Consider the following 23,723-nt stretch of genomic DNA (forward strand, 5'->3'; position numbering starts at 1 on the left):
TTCGATTTAATGAGAATTGGTCTCCATAGATTTAATTTTTATCTGAAAAACGGCAAATAAGACACCCATAAGAATATTACAGCTACACCATATTCTTCTCACACATTTAATTATCCATACCTGCGGATATATCAAACGGAGATGGAAACATTTTATCTATATTTTTAAAACATTTGTTCTATTGTTAAAAATGTCATTTCCATTTGTTAAAGTAATCCTCAGTAATAGTTGAAAAAGTTTTATAATTTGGTTCAAATGGAAAAATCGAAAAATAACTGATCAATTATAAGTAGAATGATAGCCCAGATAGTTGATTTACAACTAAATTTTGAACATTTTATTCTCAATATATGTATAGGTACATACGTTTATTTGTGTAAATACACATGTAGCCGTGTGAGTCTGGAGCTTTGACGCATTTTAGCTTGTTTGGCATGCATTCTTAAAGATTTGTTTAGCATGTGTCATATGGAAATGAACGATGGAAAGCAAGCAGACACTAGAGAAACAATGCTTACGATTATGACTGTATCAATATTAAACTGATGTCACTGTATTTGTTTGAGGATGATGCATTTTCTCGAACCGATTCTCCCGGAAGTGTGAATAGTTGCGGTTCTTTAGACGTTTCGTCACGATTTCGAGAATCTTCCAGTGTTTAAACGTCGATGAAACATTTGATCAAACGAAACGTTCACTCTTCGAATCTGTTTATCTACACAAATGTATAAGTGTAATGGGGTCATTTTGATCGATTTGAATCTGTGTTAGTATTGTTTTCGATTGAAGGGGATTCAATGCAATTGTGTGCATTCAGGAAGTAGTATTGTAAATGCTCGATAACGATAATATAATGCTTTACATAATAAGTGATAACATTAATGTGATGTTTAATAAGTTTACGTTATATTGGCGTGTACGTCATATCGTTTTTCTATTTAATTGCGTTGTTATTCGGTGAATTTATTATGTACGTATTTGGCCAACGAATGGAGTATGTGTATTACATATACATATAATGTGAAATATATGATCTGATATATGCGTTATATAATAGTTTGATTTATGTTAGTAAATAATTCGAAAAACGTTACTATTTGATTATTGGTTGAGTTTTAAACAAAATTGAATTTAATTTTAGCACAAATTCTTTCTTAATTCAAAATCAAAGCACAGCATATGTATATGTATGTATATAAAACCAGCAGCATGGACTAGTGGTTAGCATATAATGCTTTCGAACAAAGTTGCTACGGGTTCGATTCCCATTGCTTGCTGCTGGCCAGACCTTAGTTTGTGACTCCAGTTAGATCGTTTTCTATAAAAGTTTGCAATTTTATCTGATTTTTAGTGAAACTGTTACTGCAAATTGGCACCCCTGTCTTATCTCTTTTGCAAAAATTCTCAATTTTTCGCCGGTTTGTTTAAATTCTTCAAATTTGATCGTATGTGCCTTGTAAATTTATTCTGTGCAATGTTTGACCATAGATGTCGTGTTTAATGTAAAATATAATAATTATTTATTTATAATTGATATTTCTTGGTCTGTACAGTACCCTCGTTGCATTGGAGCGATCTGTAAGATGAGTGTGTATGATTGATGGAATAAAAAAATAAAATAAAAATAAATATGTTGACTTGAAGTCTGTTTATTTCCATCTATCATCAAATAGTGATTAGAATGATAAATTTTATATTTTCCATTCATTTTAAGTTAACCTCAGTCCTATTTAATGTGGTTTTCAATGCAGATGTTTATTTATATTCGTTCGATGTGTGATTTTTAAAAGAGTTTTACTGATTGGTTGTTTTTTTTTTGTTGCAGATAGCGTAGCTCCAGAATGGAGGAGGATTCTGGATCGTATGCCAACAGCGATTCCACAACGCTGGTGTCCTCCAGTCCAGATCACTCCAACCACCCCAGCAACCATCACTCGATGATGTCCAACGGACACGCGGACGACTCCAGCGTTACAATGGAACCTACAAAGACAGATCTCCATCTGAACATGAGTGGAATCCACGACCTCAAGAACAGAAACAACGATGTGGGTCTCACGCCGAACGATCCTCACGACATGTTCGGCAAGAAGAGTCCCATAATATTCGCCATACACGACGAGACTAATCTGAACCAGTGCAAATTGACCGATAAGAACAAGTTCAAAACCGAATTCGAACACGAACAGGTGACGAACCAGGACGATTCGTTGCCGAGCTACGCCAGCAACGACAATCACAAGTACGTGAACGGAGATAGGCATATGCAGAGCTACGAGAGCAGTCAAAATTTAACAGGTGTAGGCACTCCTAAGTCGAATCGACATGAAAACGTAGGAGGAATCGACAATCCTGCTTTTTACAACGATGAAGGTAGAGGTTCCAAGAGAGCCAATGGAAAGGATAGGAGCGATGATTATGAAAGAATGATGGTTGAAAGCAACGAAGGACATGGTATGAACGGAGGAGCCAACACAACGATTACGATGGGTCTAACTTCACCGAACAAAACCCACCAAAATGAGACTAAGGTACCCGAAGCAGTCAACTTGGAGCTGGTCAACATGGCTCCCATATCCTCGGGCAAAACTAACGGCCAAGTTGGTATTGACAACAATGGTGGTTTGGCTCCTGGTGCTACTGCCCTAAATAGCATCCCCGTGAAGAAGGATACTGAAGTAGACCTTAGCGTGCCTTATGACGAGTACTTCGTCCCCGTGAACGAGCATAGGAAATATATGAGGTGCGTACAAGTTTTATCTGTCATTTTATCTATAAAGTGGAGCAAATTTGTGCTTCAGGCATCGTTTGTACTTTTGACACGTCAAAGTCCTGGCATTGAACATTCAGGTCGTCGCATAAGGATGCAGTTGAATCGATTGAGATGTATCGGAGAGTGTTTTTGTTGTATTTTATGAGAGCAGTAGTAAAATGTAGTGTTTAGTGCTGGGTAATTGCTAAAGTGAAACAGAGATATTGTAACAGATTGTAGTTATAATGTGTGCAATTTTCTCATGTGGTAGTTTGCTTATTTATAGACGTAATGCCTTAATATATGTTCTCAATTTGAGGATAATAAACCACATGAAAGTTTATAGGTACTTATTTTAGGTAATTAACCTTTATCCGACAGTATTTTGGATTGTAATGTGACAATAAAGATTTTTGATGGGATGCCAGCAATGTTTATGATTATTGCCAATGGAAAAAATAGTAATCTTTGTCTTAATACTGAAGGTTTCAAAGGTTGAATATCAAAAATTTTGTTATCTAGCCTAAAATTATGTAAGCCTTGAAAGTTTTTGTACTAATGCTTACATATAATTCCTAATCTGTATAATAAGAGCTTGATTGCTTGTTTTAAGCGTTTAGTACCTGTTTATCGTCTAGAGTTTTATTTACATAACAGATTGTTGAAAAGAGATGAAGGAACAGTGCTTGAGAGGAAAGGAAATTGTATAATTACATAATATGCTATGGGTAGAATGAATGATAAGGTGGTATAAAAATGGTTGAATTATCTACTGAACTGTTAATGGAAAAATATGAAGCTGAGAGAAATATTAGTATAAATCCAATTATATCAGAAGAAAAAAGCTGTAATAAAATAAGAAGAGTGAGGGAAGGGGTACTAAAAGAATTCTACAAAAAATCGTAATATTATACATACATACATATATGTATGTAATATGAAGGTTTTATAATTGATAATTATTCTTTCACTTTTTAATGGTATATTTTAGTACTCTTTTTTTATAAAATTTAATTTGCAATTTAATTCAACTTTGCGGCAGGGTTTTTCCACACGCTTTAATCTTTCCAAGTACGTATAGGTATAAATCAGCGACTTTATCGCTTTAAATAAAAGTCTCACTGTGAAATTCAGCACTCTGGACGAATGCTGATTGAAAAAATCTAAATTTTTATCGATTCGTATACTTGTATGCACAATATAGAGTACCCGTATGTGCTAAAAAACGCGTTTGCGAAATTTGGTATTTTCATATTTCGATCGGTGCGGGTGTTTACAAATAATATAATTAAGAACAACGGGTGTTCGTAAAGTAAACAACGCCTAGAGAAGTGAATCGACTCAATTTCACTTTCTTTTGTATCGAAATTTCACTCTTCTTTTAGCGTGTATGTGACGAATATAGATTTCTACTCAAGATAAATTTTTTTTTTTTTTTTTTTTTTGATAAACAATGATTTTCAAAATAATGAAAAATAACTAGTACAAGGCGAACATTATGGAAAGTGGGCTCAGAGATCAATTGTTTTATGATTTTCTAAAAATTTATATGAAAGTTGACGGATTCATCTTATTTCAGAACACGTTCAGAATAAATAGTACATAGATTTTTTGACCAATCATTTGTTTTCGAATTTGGGTAAAACCACATTTAGACAATTAGCCAAATCTATAGCAGTTGGTCGAATTTTTAAGCTGAAATAAAATCATATACTGCTCTACATTAGTAGGGAAGAAGAGCACCATTGTGAGTACATTTTATGTTTTATTTCAAATTTAAAATCCAACGTGCTAAATATTACATAAATGTATGTATAATATATCTGTTACAGTCCAAGTGTTCACTCAGGTTCGTTTATAAACATACTAGTTTGTTCATACACGAACTATTGATTTTAGTTTAAGTGCTACTAGTCTATAGTAATCTTCAAATACATTCATCAGGTATCACATAAATGTTTTTACCTACTCGTTTCCGCTATTTTTTAAAATATTGGGACCCGGGGTATGCATATTTACATACATAGAAGATAGGGCATACGATTGAGAATACTTAAACTTATGTCTAATAGTTTGTGTATGAACAAATAAGTTCAATTTATCTTTTGGGTATACTATAACTGGCCAGATTGGTTCGTGCATGAACACTTAGACTGTAATATATCGACTAATTATTGTGACCTTTCTATGAATGAGGATTCTAGCTGTGAGATTCTCAAGATTTTTAAATAAAAAAAACGAATGTTTGTCATATTTGGTAAGTTAAGAATGTGTGATTGGTCTCATTTATGTAAGTTCCATTTCCCAGAAGCTATCATCGGCTGTAAAAAATGTAAAGACATGGATAAAAATGTGTTGACTTTTATGAATGAATTTGAAGACAACTTTTTGCAATTGTATCTTTGACATTTAGGGCACAAAAAAGTCATCCTAATTGGCGGTCAAAACACATTACAGGTCCAGATAATTCAATCATCTTTACGCATGCATATTATACCAATACGTATTCTCGTTCTGAAATATTACATATATCTTTGCGGTTTTTGTATATTATAATATCATTTAAATATTATATATTTATTCTATACTTATATAATTATATATATCTAAATATAATATTGTATGTTGGTAATTCGAAGGTATTTAAAATGCAAATTTTGCCATAGTTCTGCTTTATTTGTGTGTTTTCTTTTTTATATGTTTCATCATTATGTGCAATTTTAATGGCTGGTTTTGGTGCAGTGTGTCATTCGGTGAACGAAACTTCTACCCTTGCCCTTCGGCGGGGGTGCATAAAGATGGTCGATCGGTCAACACCCCCGTCCACGGAGTACTTTCTTACCAAGAATGGCTTGATCGTTCTAGGTAAATAACCATCCAATTCATAATTCAATTTCGCTTTGTGGCGGCCATATTGACGCGGTTGCGAGACAAAAACAAACAACAACAACGCTTTTTTTCTGCTCATCATCTCATGGTTTTGACCCATCGATGTTGCTCTGGGAAGGGTGAGGGTGTAGTGCTCGACCATTTTACATACATATTAACACAAAACGATCATCCAATCATCAAATTATGGTGCCGTTTGATCAACCCCAAAAAGGTGACTTCACATTTTATAATAATCTCTATATACATTTTGATTTTTCAATAACTACAAATGAATTGATGAAAGTCATATGCCTTAATTTTATCCATACTAAATGTAAATAATATATCTGTTTTCGAATTATACACACATATTTAAATATTTTTAAACATATGTACATACTTGTACCTACTTGTAAAATTAAAAAAAATGACAGTGAAAAAAGACCGTTTCCACTTTTCAAGTTAACTTGCGAGTTGCGAAGGGGCTGTAGAAAGTTGCGTTTGGATAGCTAGCGCTCATCGCTTCGGCCTGACACAGGATTCCGATGTGATTTTTAATGACTTTGTTCAGTGGCGTGCGCTGAAATTCTCTCTTTTTATCTCGCACATTAAGTAAGACTTTACGACAAAAAGAGAGAGAATTTCAGCGCACGCCACTGACTTCGTTAATGATTAAACTCTTCTATGTAGCTTCATATCGGAGATATTAGCTTACTTCAACGTTAGCTAACCCCCTATGTCAGTAAAATATCAAAGTGATCTAAAGAGTGCAGCAAGTGGTTTAAAATCTGATCGCAAGTTTTGAACAGGCAGGAATTTTATGGAACTATCCCAGTGAAGCTAGTAAAAAGCTTGTAAATAAGTGAAACGTAAAGGAGGTATGTAAAGATCTATTTTTTTTCGACAAAGTGAGGACCACTATAATTCAAATACATGAAATATAGAAATTCATCGAATCTATGAGTCTTTATATTTGAAAGTGGCGGAAATCCAATTTTCAGTTATTTTTATTTAACTGAATTCACAAATTGTTATCACTTCTTTTAATTCGATATGTCCAGAATCTCTGAAAAGGAGAATAAACGTATTACAGGCCACCAGTATTTTTAAACATTGTTAAACGCAAAACATTATATTTAATGTTTTGTGAGATATGCCTCGAAATGAAGAAAAGTGGACTTATACCACTTTCAATTATAGCGGCTAATATGTATGTATGTATACACTCAGTGAATGATTTACTTTAAATATGTATGTACATAAGTAGGGTGTTGCTTTAAACCTTGTGCATACCAAGGAACAAAGTGCTAACATTCGGTCATTCATGTTGACTAAAGTAATATGCCTATTTCTACATGTTTATTAATATAAGAAATCTTCTAATTAGGTCGTATGCATATTGGAGTGATTTAGGGCGTGCATAGTGGAGCGAAAATACCTTAAATTGACGTTGTAATTGAGATACTCATGTTGCGTCGCTCCAATATGCATACGGCTCAAACGACAACACTTGTTGTGTTTTGAATATTTATATGATCCAAGCATTGAAAATTATTATTGAAAAAAATTATATCCAAAGTCACTGGTGTGAAATGACTAGATGGCTTGAATCTTATATATTTGACATAAGAATTTATAACTTACAAATATCAAAGTCTCTTACGCTTTTGTTTAAAAGTTGGGTATCAAAAATACGAATAACATTGCAGCATCGCTTCAAGTATTGATATTATTTGCTGGCGTAAATTACGCCGAATTTGCCGTATATGACACACCGCCGATTAGCTATTAAGTTGAATCACAATTTGTAATTGGAAATGAGACGGAAAGCTGTTCAAACAACATTGCCCTTCATTTTTATTTTAACAAAACTGTTTGTGTGTTACTAATTTTTTCATCATTAATTCTAAATAACATATGGACATAGATGGTGGGAGGTCGGGTTTAAAATTAATAAAGGTTATATATATATATTTTTTTTTATTTATTAATCAATTCACACGAATGGCATACATATTGTTTCTCTCTGTGCACATTCACCGTTTACGCACATTGACCGCATCATCGTTTCGTCATACGTACTTACCTAGTCGTATGCGAAATTCGTACGACACGAACAAGTCATTCGAATATAATAAATCGGTTAATGGTGACTTAATGCGTTTACGACGATTGTAGTGCTAGAGAATTTAGAAATAGTATTTCCGTATTGTGTGTGTGTGTGTGTGTATGTATGTCTATATTTTTTGCAAAGTGTTTTTTTTGGCACAACAAAAAAAAAACACCGGTAAACGTTTTCAAACGGTTTTTCGACTTGTGTTCTATGCATTTGTGACAAATTGGCATATTGTGAGCAAATTGACTAATTTTTTTTTGTTTTGTCATTATCCATTTCAGAGGCGAAAAGTTGTACGTGACCAAAGACAAGAGGTCGGGCAAGAGTTGGAAGAGGTGTATCTGTTGGACTGTCGGCCTGGGTGTTTTGGCCGTGATCATCTTGGTCGCCATCTTGGCCGGAAGTAAGTGTACATTTTTTGTTATTCATTTGTGAATTATTCAAATTTGCCGAATGTTCAGGTGTAATTTTCGATTTGTATTCACCGTTGGTGATAATTCTTTCAATATCATGATTTATTTGGTTATTTATTATGCCTACACGTGTTCGTGGCTTAAATTAGTATTTTATTACATGCAAAATTTTTCGCTTGTATGTAGAATGAAATACACTCATATGTATGTAGATGCCAAGGACTAGCTCAGTGTTCAGTGAAATGTTCAATTTTTTGATACTTTTTAATACTTACATATATATGTAGGTATGTAAGCAAAAAGCAGCCGAACACCTGGAAATTAATAGGTTGGATTTTTTTCCTCATAAATTAAGGGTTAGCTATGAGAGCCGGTAAATGTTTTATGGCAGGTGTATGTTCACTGAAGAATATGCAAATCTACATATGTACATATGTATGTTAAAGTTAATAAAGGTCCGTTTTAACTCTTTCTCCGGGGATGACCGCTAATGACGTCATACTTGAAATGCCAGTAGAGCCAAAACAGTGAATCACGCCAGTAGATGGCGTGATTCACTGTTGCTTCACAAATTCTTCAGGTGTCAATAGTCATATTTGGTTACTTGAATAAATATTACTCGAAAGCATGTATAATAAATAATATGTACTTCAATTTACAATTTCACTAAAAAAGTACCGCGAAAATTAACACAGCAAAGAGTTAAGGTGCAGATAGGTAATGGTGCGCGGTACGTGTATTTTTTCTAATAGTTTTGCACACGTAAAAGCACTAATACTATCTATTTCGTCGCGATCCTTCGCAAAACTCACTCATTGTTTGACAATGATTCCCATATTTAAATAAATATAGGAGAAACTTAAACTTAAAATAATAAGATCGCACGAATTAATAATGACGTGAAGATACGCCCATCACACCTGGAAACCACGAGCAGGTCCTGTGACCCACTTTTGAGTGTATTCTTACCATTATTCGTGTTCGACACAACCAGGTAGTCGTATTCTTGATTTACACATCTATGACAAGAGCCAATAGAAAAAAAATGGCCTGTATTTTTTGGTCCATAACTAAATTTGATTTGTCAATTAATATTTGATCAGTTAGTTATATGTATGTATTATCGGTCACTTGACTATTTTATACATATATATCAAAAAAGTTTACTGCCTGTTCATTTTTAACTACATATACCTATGTACATATATAGATATCTATTATCACAAAATTTTCGTAAAAGTTACTGACCATTTATTGAAAAAACTCACTGTTAAATTTTTTGCTAAAAAAATCAATGTCAAATGCGAGAATCTTTATGATGACAAATGATCGCAGCGTTAAAACTAATCACTATCGGAAACAGTCATTATCTTTAGCCCAGTTGTCAATATTTTACATTTCCAGACTCTTTGATCCAAAACGTATACATCCAAAGATCATTTTTAGATTGAACACGCATTAATTCTAAGCTAGAATGATCATTTATAGTCGAATTGATTCAAATTAATTTCAAAAGAATTTAAATAGTCCATCCAAGTCTATATGAAGAATATATAATAAGTTTTGAAACGCTCGAGTAGTTAAAAATAATGAGTACATTTACTTTTATTGTGTCAAAATCGAAGTGAGAAATATTTATTTTTTTGTCTTTGTACCAATCTTTCATAGAACGTACATGCAAAAAGCTGTTTCTTAAACTTTTCTGAAAAATATAAAGAACTAGTGGTTTTACCCGGCTTCGCTCGGTATTTGTAATATAAAGCGGTTAAACATGGCTTATCTAATAGTAAAAATTTTATTACATTTATTTGAATACTTTTATTTTATTTGTATATTTATTAAATTTAACGTCTCGGATTCAAACCAAAACTTACATACATACAAAGTCTCTCGAAATTATATATTAGATTTAAAATATAAAAGTCTATGTACATATGTAAATATGTACGTATATCAAGAATTATAGTAGACCATAATGCGATGCAAATACAATGTCTCATTATTAATAACTGCTGGAACATAAAGGATGAAGCATTATAATGTAGATGGATAGCATTCAAGCAACTGATCAGCTGCGAGAATTATCACACCATGAGATATTGATCACCTGCTCGTTGCCTTCAAATTTTCACACACACACACACACCCAATTACTGATATAGATCATAATTAACCTTATTTTTTTTCATAACCAGCCGGAGTATTCAAAGACGAAGCAACACCCGTGGACCAGAACTACACAGAGAGCTCGGCGAGATCACTAGACGGAGCAAAGATAGCAGGAACATTCGGAATAGGAGGATCCAGAGGAGACTCCAGTTCACCATCACCACCCCCGCCCCTACCTACAGTCGGACCCCCACCTACAACGGACACTACGATGCTGTACAGTGAGTACCATTAACTTGGATTGTTTATATTGAGATTTGTGACCCTCGTCGATTTCACCAAAGTTCACGTTCGGTGGTTGTGGGCTGAAAGTGAATGTAGCCCGGAACGTGGTCGTGTTGCGCAACAACCTGCTTGCTCTGACTGGTATGCCGTGTTAGCATACCTGGCGACACACCACCGGTATTAGGATTATTGGGTATGTGGTTCTGTATCTCGATCGCTGTATCTGCTTCTGGGCGTGTATATGTATGTAGGTATTCTTTGGACGAGAGCAAGAGTATCCAATTTTGTTTGCGGTTGCATTAGTTTGATTGATGTGTGCCATTTGTGGTCGGCGTTGTAAAGTCTCAAGGTTAGGTTGGGTTAGATTGGATTGGGTTCGTTTTCATCTTAAAATGATTATGGATATATTTTAATGTATTGTCTTCTATTATAATACTACTACTACTACTATATCATGTTAAAATGCATTTAAAAGGTTTTCTTCAGTGGTTTCTTGTTGCCTTTTTAAAGAAGACAATATCGATAGTGGGGTGAGACATTGATTATAAAATCAATCACAAGGTTAGAATTGATTTTTGGTGGTGTCAATTTTTGTATGAGTCATCTTGACTGCTATTTTCATAATTTGAAAAACTTTGATAGTAAACATTCGATTGAGATTTTAGTATACATATATTATAAAATAAATTTGATCTTGCCAGTTTTCCAATAAAGACTTTTAGAAATCATCAAGAAAATCGAGTATTTTTTCGATATTAACCGGTAGTTCAACCCACGATTTTTTTTATAATTACTTATGTACAGATTTTGAGTCTTTCGACATAACATTTTTTGATTGAATTTGGCAGAACATTGGTATTTGATTCTGTAATCCAAGATCATAATATGTGCCATGATAGGAATTACCCCACGGAGAAACATATGGTTAGATTGTTTTTGTACATGCATAAGTACTAACAATTTTTCAAATATAGCAGGACATCAAAAATTTTTTTCTATACAGCAAATTTGCGAATACATTATGTACATAAGTAGCATTTTATAAGATTCAACAATAATAATTGAAGTTTGTGAGAAACTGAGGATGAGGATACCGATTTATTGGATCCGTCACAACAATTTAGCCAGAAAAATCGGAAAATTCTAACTGGAGACGGTCAATTCGTGTTTTTGTTTTAATAACCACAGGATGTCGACAGCAGCGTATTTGGCTGGGACTTAAACCCACGACCTCTCTACTGGTAGCACTCACTAGCTTTACCAGTGGATTACTTTGAGGCTTGGGATGATTATCACCTGCTACTTTTTTTTTTTAGTTGAACTATCTCATCTCAAGACTATGGTTCAATTAATAAATATAAATTTGATTAATTGAACCATAAGTTAATTATCGGAAAAGCTGTTTCTATGGGAAATTTCTAGACAAAGCCTGAAAAATTAGTTATTTCGTATTTGGATATCGATTTTAGTTTGTTTAATGCGGGTGTACTTAATTTATGAATTGGGATCCAAAATGGGGTCGATTGGCATTTTTAATGAGTCGCAAAATATTTTGAACAAACACAACATGTACATATGTATATGATTATCTGATTCAAATTGGATTCTTCAAGCTTCTAGTTTCAGGTACTTACATAACTACGAATTATGTAAGTATTTGAACTGTCTTAAATAGTCTTATATATTTTGATAATATTTTACTAATTAAGTAATACATTTTGTATTATTATATTGTTGTTTGTACGCGTTATCTTTTCTTGGGTCGCGAAATCAAACAATGTATTTATTACTATAATCTAGGTCGCGATTCAAAAAGGTTGAGAAATCTTGATCAAATGGGTTATGTATTGTATAGGTATATAGTATAGATTGCCTGGATACGTATTTAGATACAATCTCTAGGATTATTAAATCATAAAAAAAGTATTCAAATAAGTATAGTTATTTGAAATGTACCTTATAATATAAAAGTTAACGTTCGATTATAGAAGTTTTTACTTATTATTCAAATGCGGCACCTGTTTCTAACGAGCGAATATCATAAACATAACCCGACCATATAAAATTATGCGGAATACGACATAATTTCATATCATCAAATGCAAATCAGCTAGTTAATTCGATTACGCATACGGCTCACTTTTGCGACGCCATTTTCAAACATCGATCTCTAACTGCCCACTGTGATACGGTGGCCACTATATTTTTCGTAAATAATACGTATAATTATTTTTTTTAAAAAGTATACGTATTATTAAGACACGCATGCATCGACATACTATGTATGTGTGTACATTTGGGAAAAATTCAATACGAAATCTTAATGCGTAATTTTGTTCGACCAAAGCGCATCTGTGCAAACATCGAAATCGGCTATTTGCATACATTTTCACTTCGGGTGAAACGCGTGTACTTACATACAAAATGTATGTATTATATGTATGTACGTACGTGCGACAATATTGATGCAATCAAAACTGGTTCTCAAACAGCTACATATCATAACAATTTTTTTTTCTTGGGTTTTCTTTTAATCGTTCGAACAGCTGGCGTCGCCAATCGGACTTTCGTTTTTTTTTCCCGAAAATTGTCCGTAGCGCATGTGACGTTATTGTGTTTCGGTATGATGTATGTATGTATTTATATGTATGTGACTTTCCGCGCACCCATAGATGCTATTTTTTTTTTTTTAATTTTCCGGATTTGGAAATTTTCTGTGATAATTTGAGATTGGCCACAGTTTATTGTCAGATCTAATTTTGTGTCTCGTCTTGCGAAAATCGCACCGTTCAGGTTATTTTTTACGGCTACGGCCGTTCGCCAAAGTCAATCATCGTAATTTGTGTAATATATTATTATATTGTGCAAATGTCCGACGATTTTTAAAATTCGATTGTATAATTCGGCGATTTCTGGTCTAAATTTGTCTATTTTTCCTCATGAGATTATTTCAAGTTCAATGGAAGAAATGTAATTTGAAAACATACGAAAAAGCCCCGGAATATTTGAAAGTATCTAAGAATCCATTACTGTTTTCCGATTAGTAATTTAAGGGCTTTAATGGTTTTAATACCGACTATTTTCTCAATCTTTCACCTTTTCGATACAGATCGTATATAATCACATGTAATACTCATCTGTTTAAATGACCGGGTATAAGAAGGGCTTTGGAACGAATCCGTTTAATCATTGCCATGAAGCATACCTGTATTTTACTATCGAGTATGTAAATACTCGTATGTATGTATGTATGCGATAGTAAAATAAAAAATAGATCAGACATGCTTCGGCTTGTAAATATGTATGTATATTTTTTCAATGGTAAATATGTATGTAAATACATACGTGCAATTAAGACCACTTGATCTTAACCATGTTTATCCAACGTGTATAATATGTATATCCAAAAAAGTACATAAATGCGTAAATCTGTCTGGATATTATGCATGAATGTGTATTTTATATGGTGAGAGTTTGAATTGTGTCGAATCCTACTGTGAAGGACTCCACTCTTTAAATTCAACATGTATCAAGAGGACTCAATATGATCCAAATGCTTGCCATGAAAAATGCCTAATACGTACTCCTGTGAGCTAATAATTGATATGCATTACGGATAGTCAAGGCTTGACCGCACTAGGCGACAGTGCGCTGCAGCGAAGCAGCGCAGCACATCAGAGTTGGTACAAAAGGCAACTTTGACGCGCAGTGTCGCGCCACTCGTAGTGCGTTCTACATATCTTGTACAATTTCATACAAACAATATTTGGCGGCGCTGCGTCGCTGCAGTGCAGTGCCGCCTAGTGCGGTCTAAGCTTAAGAGGGCTGGACACCAGCGCCTTGTCCATACAAACGTATTACACTTCTCCCTTCCTCAATTATGGCACTAGAGAAATTATTTTTTTAATTTTTATAGGAGCCAGGAGCCACCAAACATCTATAAAATCGCCTCGTTTTTACACCCATGAAAAGAGTCAAGCGTGATAATTTACCGGTTGATTTTAAAAAAAATACGAAGATACAAACATAGAAAATATCGTTCTCATACAGATGATGAAATTTTTTTTAAAATTGGTCCAGTTTCAAAGGAGAAAACTGGATAATACGAAACCTCGATTTTGTCGATTTAAAATAGGTATTATCTGGTCGAGGCGCAACTGTCGCATTCACTCAATATATATATCGAAGAAAGTAACGGCAACAAAATTAAGGTTTCGGGTATCCAGCCCTCTTAAGAGCGCTGTACACCCGAAACCTTAATTTTGTTACCGTTCCTTTCTTCGATATATATATTGAGTGTATGTATATATTGAGTGAATGCAACAATATATATCAATATATACATATATTGAGTGAATGCGACAGTTGCGCTTCGACCAGATAAAACGTATTTTAAATTGACAAAATCGAGGTTTCGTATTCTCCTATTTTCTTCTCCAAAACTAGACCAATTTTTAACAAAATTTCACCATCGGTATGAGAAAGATACTTTCTGTGCATCTATCGGCGTATTTTTTTTTAAATCGACCGTTAAATAAGCACGCTGGACTCGTTTCGTGGGTGTAAAAAAGAGGCGATTTTATAGATGTTTGGCGGCTCCTAGCTCCTATAAAAAATAATTAATCAAAAAAATAAAAACGATAGATGCACCCCAATGGTGGATATCCATAGCATATTAAAAAATAATTTCTCTAGTGCTATAATTGAGGAAGGGAGAAGTATAGTACGTTTGTATGGACAAGGCGCTGCTGTCCAGCCCTCTTAAGCGTTAATCGTGAATTCAAAAATAATGATATCTATGTGTCGAGTGATCTCTCGATGTCAGGTGTGAATTTTTGAGAGCTAGTTCCCGCTGCACAGTGGTTGCGCAGTCAGCATATTTCATGCCCTTTGTGACATAATCCATCATCCACATACATATGTACATACATACATACATACATACACAGGTCGGCGAGTGCTTGCTGTCCGGATGACACGAAACCGCCACAATGGCACAATGCTAGACCGGCCCTTTTGTCACGGGAGAAATGGTTCGTAACATTCCGTCGCATTGATACGTGTGCGAACGAACCGACGACGATGGCACGCAACAGGTTGAACGGTCGAAAGGTCAAAGCATATTGGGCAACGGTTACACCGGAGCGACAAGAAATCGAAAGTGTTACATACCTTATCATCATTACGAGCGAAATTTCTCTTGGGAATCTTCGTACAGGAAAATTGGCGTCAGGTGTGAACGCACTTCCGAATCTAATAGTAGGTACTTACATACAAAGTAATACATTAGATTATGTTTTTATTCTCTGTATGTATTGTATTGCGCAGATGAGTGTATGTATGTATAGGTATGTATGTATAGGTATGTATGTATGTTAGGAAATGTTCTCTAAAAAGAGATTTTTTTTGAAACATTTATCGAGATAAATCTATTGGTTGAAAGCACAAGATAATATTTTTTATTTACCGTTACCTTGATACGATGAAAGTTTTCCACTAGGTCGATCGATAAAAATCTAAAATTCGTGTATTACAGCCATGTCACATGTTGTATGTGCTTCAGATTGAGAGGTCTCTGAATTTTTGTTTTCAAATATCACTGCCTAGAAATGGATGATGATAAATTTTGGCTACAGATTTGTCTGAAGCTTGATTGTTTAAAGGTTAAACAGCTACATGCAATATTCTTATGTCAATTTTGTTGCAATACTTCATCTGAAATGGAATTATAGGTCGTCGATTTTTGAAATCTGCTTTTTTAATCTAAAATACGACTACAAAAATTGATTCTATTCATCAATCATTCATTCATATATGTATAGGGTGACCGTATTTCGCAGTACTCAAAACTGGACGCTCTGCAAAATATTGACCCCCCCCCCCTATGTAAAAAATGCACATCCAAAAATTTTATATTTTTTCCCCCAAAATAATCAGTTTCATATAGTATCAAGCGATTAATTTTTTTCCATAATGTTCAATTCTTATGTACAAGGAAAATAGAATCAAGATAAAAAAAATAATATAATATTTGATGGTCAAGGGCAGCAAGTTGAATTTTTTTAATTAATTTTTATAAATAACTACAACTTTCAAAAAGATATTCTCAGTTTCTTTTAATTGCAAAAATACAATTTTTACCAGAACGTAATTTTTTTTAAAATAAGAAAATTAATTTACAATAATTTCAAAATAATTACTATGAAATATATGAACTATACTATGAACTATACTATGAACTATACTATGAACTATACTATACTATACTATACTATACTATACTATAAATACTATGAACTATAATTACTATGAAATTTACAAAGCGATTTTTCTCATAAACATGTAAAACTAATCATGTAACAAAATATTTTACTTTAAAATGAATATATTGTATGAATATCAAATAAAAATAAAATAAAAAAATTCTTCTGTGCATTAGTGGACAGAAAAAACGGGACAAATCAAACGAACGCAAGGCACGTAAGAAACGGGATGTCCCAGTCAAAACGGGTCGTATAGTCACCCTCTTCATATATCTACATATATAAAAATAGCCATATACAATGTACATATGTATGTATATGGCTATTTTATATTGATCTTTAACTGTGTTTTTGATTAAATTATTTTGTTAAATGGGTCAATTTTTGAATTTTGCCAAATTTGGATGAAATAATCCTTGAAGCTTGATTATATTATAAATAGAGTTCTTTTCTGTAAATTCCTTTCTATGTCTGTCCTTCATAAGGCCACAGACCATTCCAAAGATGCTTCATTTTATTCAAATTTATGTAACTTATTTTGTAAATCCAAAGAAAAAAAATAGTCGTTTCCTTCAAATAACCTCTCCTGTCATTCCTCAGTCCTTAAAATACGTGTGCCAGGAGTTTCAAATCATTCTGCGTGGGTATCTTATTTTTTATGTACATATATTTTAGTAATTCGGAACGGATGCAAGTGTTTACGAGTTTTGAGATTTAATACTAAAGACGACTCATTGTTTTATTTTTTATTTTTTGTGAATTTGTATTCTTCGAATTCAACATCACTTATGTATTAACGATTGTTATGTTGAATTTACGATTTCCTGAAGAATTTTAATTTACTTCTCCGTTCTGTGACCTTGTTAGTTATTTCAACTATTTAATATTGAAAAAATCATCTGTTGATAGTTGAATTCCGACGTGCATACACGTCCAGGTGAAAGGAAGGTTTTGTATAATACATTTTCAGTGTCTATTTGAATAAAAATGTGTAGAATATGAACATTCGATCGTGTTCAACACAAAAATGTTCTATAAAAGTGTACAGTTGTGTAAAAGTCGCCTTCATAACACTTCGGTGAAAGGTGGAAAGTGATTTCAGAAGCATATAAATTCATGTGACGAAATTGGTTTCTTAAGTAAAACACAATTCGTCGTTAAAAACACATTGCAAGTGCGATCATTTTTTTTAGATACATACAATTAAAACACAATAAACTATTGTTTGTACATACATTATCATTTTAATTGAAATGAAGTTGTTACAAAGTAACGATGTATAATATCAGCGATCGTCAAGAATGCGTGACTTGTAATCATAGTTTAGGCATACAAGGCTTATCGTAAGAGTTCACTGAAAAGCGCGGCATGGGACATGTTCGTGGTTTCCAGCTATGACGGGCGTATTTTTATTAAATCATTTTAATTTGTACGATCTTATTATTTCGATAAGTATACGTGATCTAATAAGGGAATCACCGTTATCGATCACTGTCAAACCTATGTCAAAACAAGGATAACATATGTCCGAAAACACTCCAGGAGGTGAGTTTTGCCAAAGATCGCGATAGTATAGATTAGGTGTACAATTTTTTTGCATGTTCAAAATTATACAAAAAAATCTTTATAGCCTTTATAATACTTACGGACAAACAGTTGGGAAATTTGTCGTAGTTAAAATCGTGACGACTTATCATAATTAGTACAACAAACTAGTATGTATTATAGTAGGTAGAAGCACTTTTAAGAGGTCTAAATGTTACTACATTTAATTCATCCGCTGTAGGAACAGACTACATGCTATCGTACATGCTATATCTTTCACCGCTTCTGGACCAATAGCATTTCATATAGACAATAGAACAACATTGTACCTAGGAAATGCTATTGGTTGAGTTGGGGTGATAAGGACAGCATGTGCGTTTTACATTAGTGTCTTCCTACAGCGAATGGATTATAAACCAAGAACGAGATACTTACAAGGACGAGATACATCTGACATAAATTGGAGTTTTTTTTTGGCAAAATAATATTTGGCGATTTTCTTAAGTATAATAGTTATGAATATTACATATATGTATATGCAGATGTCTCTACGCCAGACAGATTACATCGACTGTGACTAGACCACTAATCCAATTATGCAGTTGTTGCATACATGAAGCTTGAATTGATTAAAATTTATTAACTCAGTATTGTAAATATATAATAATACCATTACGAGTTGCCCCTGAGCGACACCTTTGTGCGTATTTAAATTTATAGATTAAATTATATATATATATATAGTATTATATTTGTACGTATTTAAATTTATAGATTAAAATTTGAAATTATATTCAAATAGTAGGTGGGGATCGTTTTGCCAATTTGATGATGAACCGTTTCAATAGTGAAATCAGATAAATTGGTAAACTCTGTTAGGAAACGATCGACAAGAAACTCTGTTAGGAAACGATCGATAGGAAACGGTCACAAATATCCATGTCTGATCAGCAGCAATACATAAATACTCCGAATAAACTGTTTTCAATGGAGGTCAATCTAAAGCTCGAACCTGGGAACCTCTCGGTGGTTATCATTAACGCAAGCACCGAGCTATATACTGCTGGTTATAAATGTAAAATGGTATTTGCGAGGGTATAGTTTAGAAATCGTTGTTATTTATCAATATATATGATATAGGGAGCTTTGAACTTTGTGAAATGATGAATGATGTCTGAAGACTAAAAAGGAAAGTTGTCGAAATGTTAATACCATAATAATAATGGTGCGTTGGGGCGTCGAAATGATGGATAATGGATGGTAGAAATTCCTCAAAGGAAGCGGATGTATTGTTTCGTCAACGCTTGTTATTCCGGAGACGTCCTCGGAGCCGGTGGAATGTCGACTGGAGGCCCTCATCACGATCGTCATCACCACCTTCATCCACGGGATTAAAAGGCGTTCGCATTGTATGCAGATCATCGGCGAAATGCGACATTTGCGCGTCCGCAATTATCGGATAATGTCAAAAGTCGCCGTTGCAAAAGGTGGATCCATTTTGGAACCGGTTGGAAGTGTATCGGATTCTTTTTGTTTCGTTTTTGGGTGCAGCTCCGACTTTGTTTACTGCAATGAGGAGATTCGCATCATAGAATAGTTTTGATCGTAGAAGAAAAATGTGATCATCTACATTGTATATATATGTATGTTTTACATATGTACAATGTACAGAACCGTATCAAGGCGTTGGCAACAGTACATTTGCCAAGAACGCAAAAATCTGAAGGGTGCCCAAATAAAAAAAAAATATCGAAAAATATGTATAGATCCGAGCACTATTTATCATATAAATAATTTGAATGTACTAAACGAATGATAAGCTTTTTTAAAACATATCTTTATTATAAATGATTATTTGAATAGCTTGTAGTAGTACTTAAATAGGATTCTTGTCAATTGCACTCAAATTATCCATACAAATTACACTGTTCGACAAATGACGACTTTTAAAATGTTTCCTGTTCAAAATGAATATTGGAATCTACAGTCGGGTATTTTATCTTTCATTTGTAGTACTTTTCAGCTTTCAAATCTCTCTAAGTAGTCGTCCAGTTCAAATTAAAAGTCAAAATTTCGTATTTTCACTTGGGATTTTTCCCCACTGTTAATACTATATTATATTGAGTATTTTCTATTGAAACATGTTTATTAGAATAGTGTTCTGGCCACACTATTTGATTTAAAAGGGTTAATTGGATGTGTGGTGAATTTTAAACCGGTAAAATTGCGACAAAAAGCTCGTACTAGTGCTTACTCGTATTTACACGAATCTGAATTGAATTAATAGGGATAATATATTAAATTATCTTTATATGAGAATTAAATAAAATTCCACTTATTTTTCTGGTAATTTTATTACCAGATTCGTGTTCACTGGGCATAGATCTATAAGAAAAGTCATATCACGTCTCTGAAACATTTTTCGTGTCGAACAGTGTAATCGTAAGTGAAACGTAAAGGAGGTTTGTAAAAAAAGACTTGGGGGCGCTTATTTGATATTTGCCAAGGGCGCCAAAATCATTGGTACGGCTCTGTGTATGTATGTATGTATGTATATACAAGCTGTTTCCACAACTCATATAAATGTATTATGTATGGGTCTACTTTTTGAATGGTTGATTTATTTTTAAATTGTTTATTAGCTTCTTCTTTACTTACTCAACTTCGTGACGTCTAATCGTGATGATGTAAATATTTGAGTACGTATGTACATACATAAAATATTTGAGTACGTACATACATATATTACAATCCAATTCGTGAAATTGCTTATTACATAAATATTTAAAAAGAGTGCACAATTCATTAGCAGTGCGAGCACGTTGCTTTTTTCGTGAAATTGTAGAAATGTTTTCCGATTTCATTAAATATGCACGAATTGTTGGCTTATTTCATGAAATGAGCAAAGTAGTGGTTTGATTTTTTTGATAGTAAGCCAAATTAAATTTGCTATACAATAAATGTATAGTATTTATTTGGTCTGTAATTTCGTTCAATTCGGTCAGTAAATAGATGCTCAGTTGACTATATTTTCAGTAAATTATAGTCAATTATTGTTTAACTATTCTCTATTTATCAAAAAAAAAATATATAATTTTTATTTACATAGCACATCGTTGTCACTAAGGGATGGACACTCAATGTGCAAAATGCTTTTGAGGCGTTGAGGCTATTATATTAGAAAACATATTTTTCTTTGTCTTTTGTTTTCAGTATTGTTGGAACGGGTATTGTTATTTATAACCGCCCTAATCTCTATCCGTAGTTTAGTTATCACAAAATTTTCGTAAAAGTAACTGATCGTTTATTGAAAAAAACTGACTGACTGAAAAAATTTGCTATAAATCTCATAGTGATTTTCATTTCAACTTACATTGCCAAAAAAGTGTGAATAAAATAATAAAAAGACGATGTGCACTATGAACGAACGAACTAATTTTAATTTGAATAATGTACTGTGCGATACGATTCTTATGATTTTTAATTTAAAAACTAAATTTGGCATTAATTTGACGAAACGTCAAAATGACAATTGATAATATTATGCACTTACTAATTCACGAACAAAGCAATTGACTTGCTGTATTCATGATCTGAGAATTTTTTTGATATTTTCACGAAATGAGCAATATCACGAGCAGGGCTAAGCATATATTTAATATTATATTATAAAAAAGTATTATTCACGCTTAGAATTTGTACTCTCTTTGTATGCGCTTCAAAAAAAAAAGTCACGTTTACTCATCGCTCAATGAAAATGTATATATTTTCTTTTTGAATTAGCAATAAAAAACCAACGTCGTCGAAGCGTGTATATTTCTGGTTTCGACTTTTAACCTCGCTTTTATAGTATTGAGGGTGAAATTTTTGTTGTGAATTGTTGGCCATAACACGCCGCAAGGTGACGTTGAATTGCATCATTTTTAGTTTTATAATAATTGCAGCCGTTGTTTGTTTGCTTGAATGAAATATTGAAATGCCGATTGAATATCCTAGTATATTTTATACTAACGTTTTGTTTTCGCCGTGACGAATCGTACGAATGTATCGACGATATCGGATAATGACTCAACGGATGAAGGTCGTATGTATTTTTTTTTTAAATTTATGATGTATTTATTACATTTTAATTTTTCTTTTTGTGCATTGGGTGTGCTTTATTCAGCATTGGTTTCGTTATTTTAATGAACGAGACTGATTCGATAATTTCGAATGTTGATTTTGTTTGTACAGGCAAATATAATATGATGGCCGACGGTTGTATGTAATTTTATTATAATTACATTTAATTATTCTAATTATTATTTTTTTAATAATGCTTTCCGGATTCACATATATACATATATAATAGAATAAAAGCACTCGATGCAGATATTCTTTTGATTTTGATTTTTAAATGCTTTTTATTATTACGAAATTATGTTCACAATCGGTCTCCGTGCGCGCGCAGAATACGGGAGGAAAAGCCTGTTCCTCTTGTTCCTGTTGTACCCTGCTCGCGCAAATTAAGTGAGTATGTACCGTTTACCATGCACCCTTTTTTTCGATCTTTGCCTTCCGATATTTGTGTTTTATGTAATTAAACATTCTGGCTCGTCACGTAGACCCGTTTACAATATATCTATTTTAATAGTTACTGATCTACTGTAGATCATATTCTATTTTACAATTTTAATTTAATTTTGTTAGTAATCATAGTATTATATTATTCTAATGTTAATGTACAGCATAATAGGAAAAAGAGCTCAAATACCTATTTACAACAGATATCCTTTAAATGTTCACCTGCGTAAGGTTACATGCGTTGCCAATTCCGTTCAAACGAAGTCAAATCAAGTTACGTGACGTCACACGCAAGTGACTTGCATGTTTCGGTGATTATTCCGCACAAAACGATCTCGCAAAAGTCACTAAAATCTCTACTACGGAACATCTGGTACCCGAAAAGTTCATCCATTGAGATCTACTCACATGAACTATCATACTAACGAGAACTCGACTGGCAAATATTCCGTATTCGCGATTTTCGTAGCAACGATTGTCGTGTGCGCGATCACAATGTGCGAAATAACCCGTTTACCGAATTGCATATACCTATAAAGGTTCATTTATACTATTACAGCAAATTGCGGAAGCTATATGCAAACAGCAGTACAGAAAATATTATTTTGTACATTCTATGTATATCGGTGCAATTTGTTCTACTGACTTTCTCGAGACGCATTTTCTCAACTTTTCGTCTGCTTGAACAGAAGTTTGTATATTTGTATACATATATTTAATACCTTTGAGTTCGGTCTTTCGTGTCATGCGGGGAAGACGTGCTTCTGCGTTCTTCCCGCTATTACTCGCTTAAACCCGGCTATTGC

At 33.3% G+C, this 23,723-nt stretch overlaps 1 protein-coding gene across 1 annotated transcript in view; it reads left to right on the forward strand.

Annotated features, from left to right (window-relative positions):
* The window catches only part of LOC143913080 (uncharacterized), a 92,011-nt gene that overhangs the window by 38,829 nt on the left and 29,459 nt on the right, over nt 1-23,723 (forward strand). Inside the window, exons 3-6 of the mRNA XM_077432624.1 lie at nt 1,826-2,743; nt 5,495-5,617; nt 8,021-8,142; nt 10,348-10,542. Of these exons, the coding sequence (XP_077288750.1) occupies nt 1,842-2,743; nt 5,495-5,617; nt 8,021-8,142; nt 10,348-10,542 (1,342 nt within the window). The 5' untranslated portion in view covers nt 1,826-1,841. The remainder of the gene's footprint in view (nt 1-1,825; nt 2,744-5,494; nt 5,618-8,020; nt 8,143-10,347; nt 10,543-23,723) is intronic.

The sequence above is a fragment of the Arctopsyche grandis genome, chromosome 6, assembly GCF_051622035.1.
Source record: "Arctopsyche grandis isolate Sample6627 chromosome 6, ASM5162203v2, whole genome shotgun sequence".
Classification (NCBI taxonomy): Eukaryota; Metazoa; Arthropoda; class Insecta; order Trichoptera; family Hydropsychidae; genus Arctopsyche; species Arctopsyche grandis.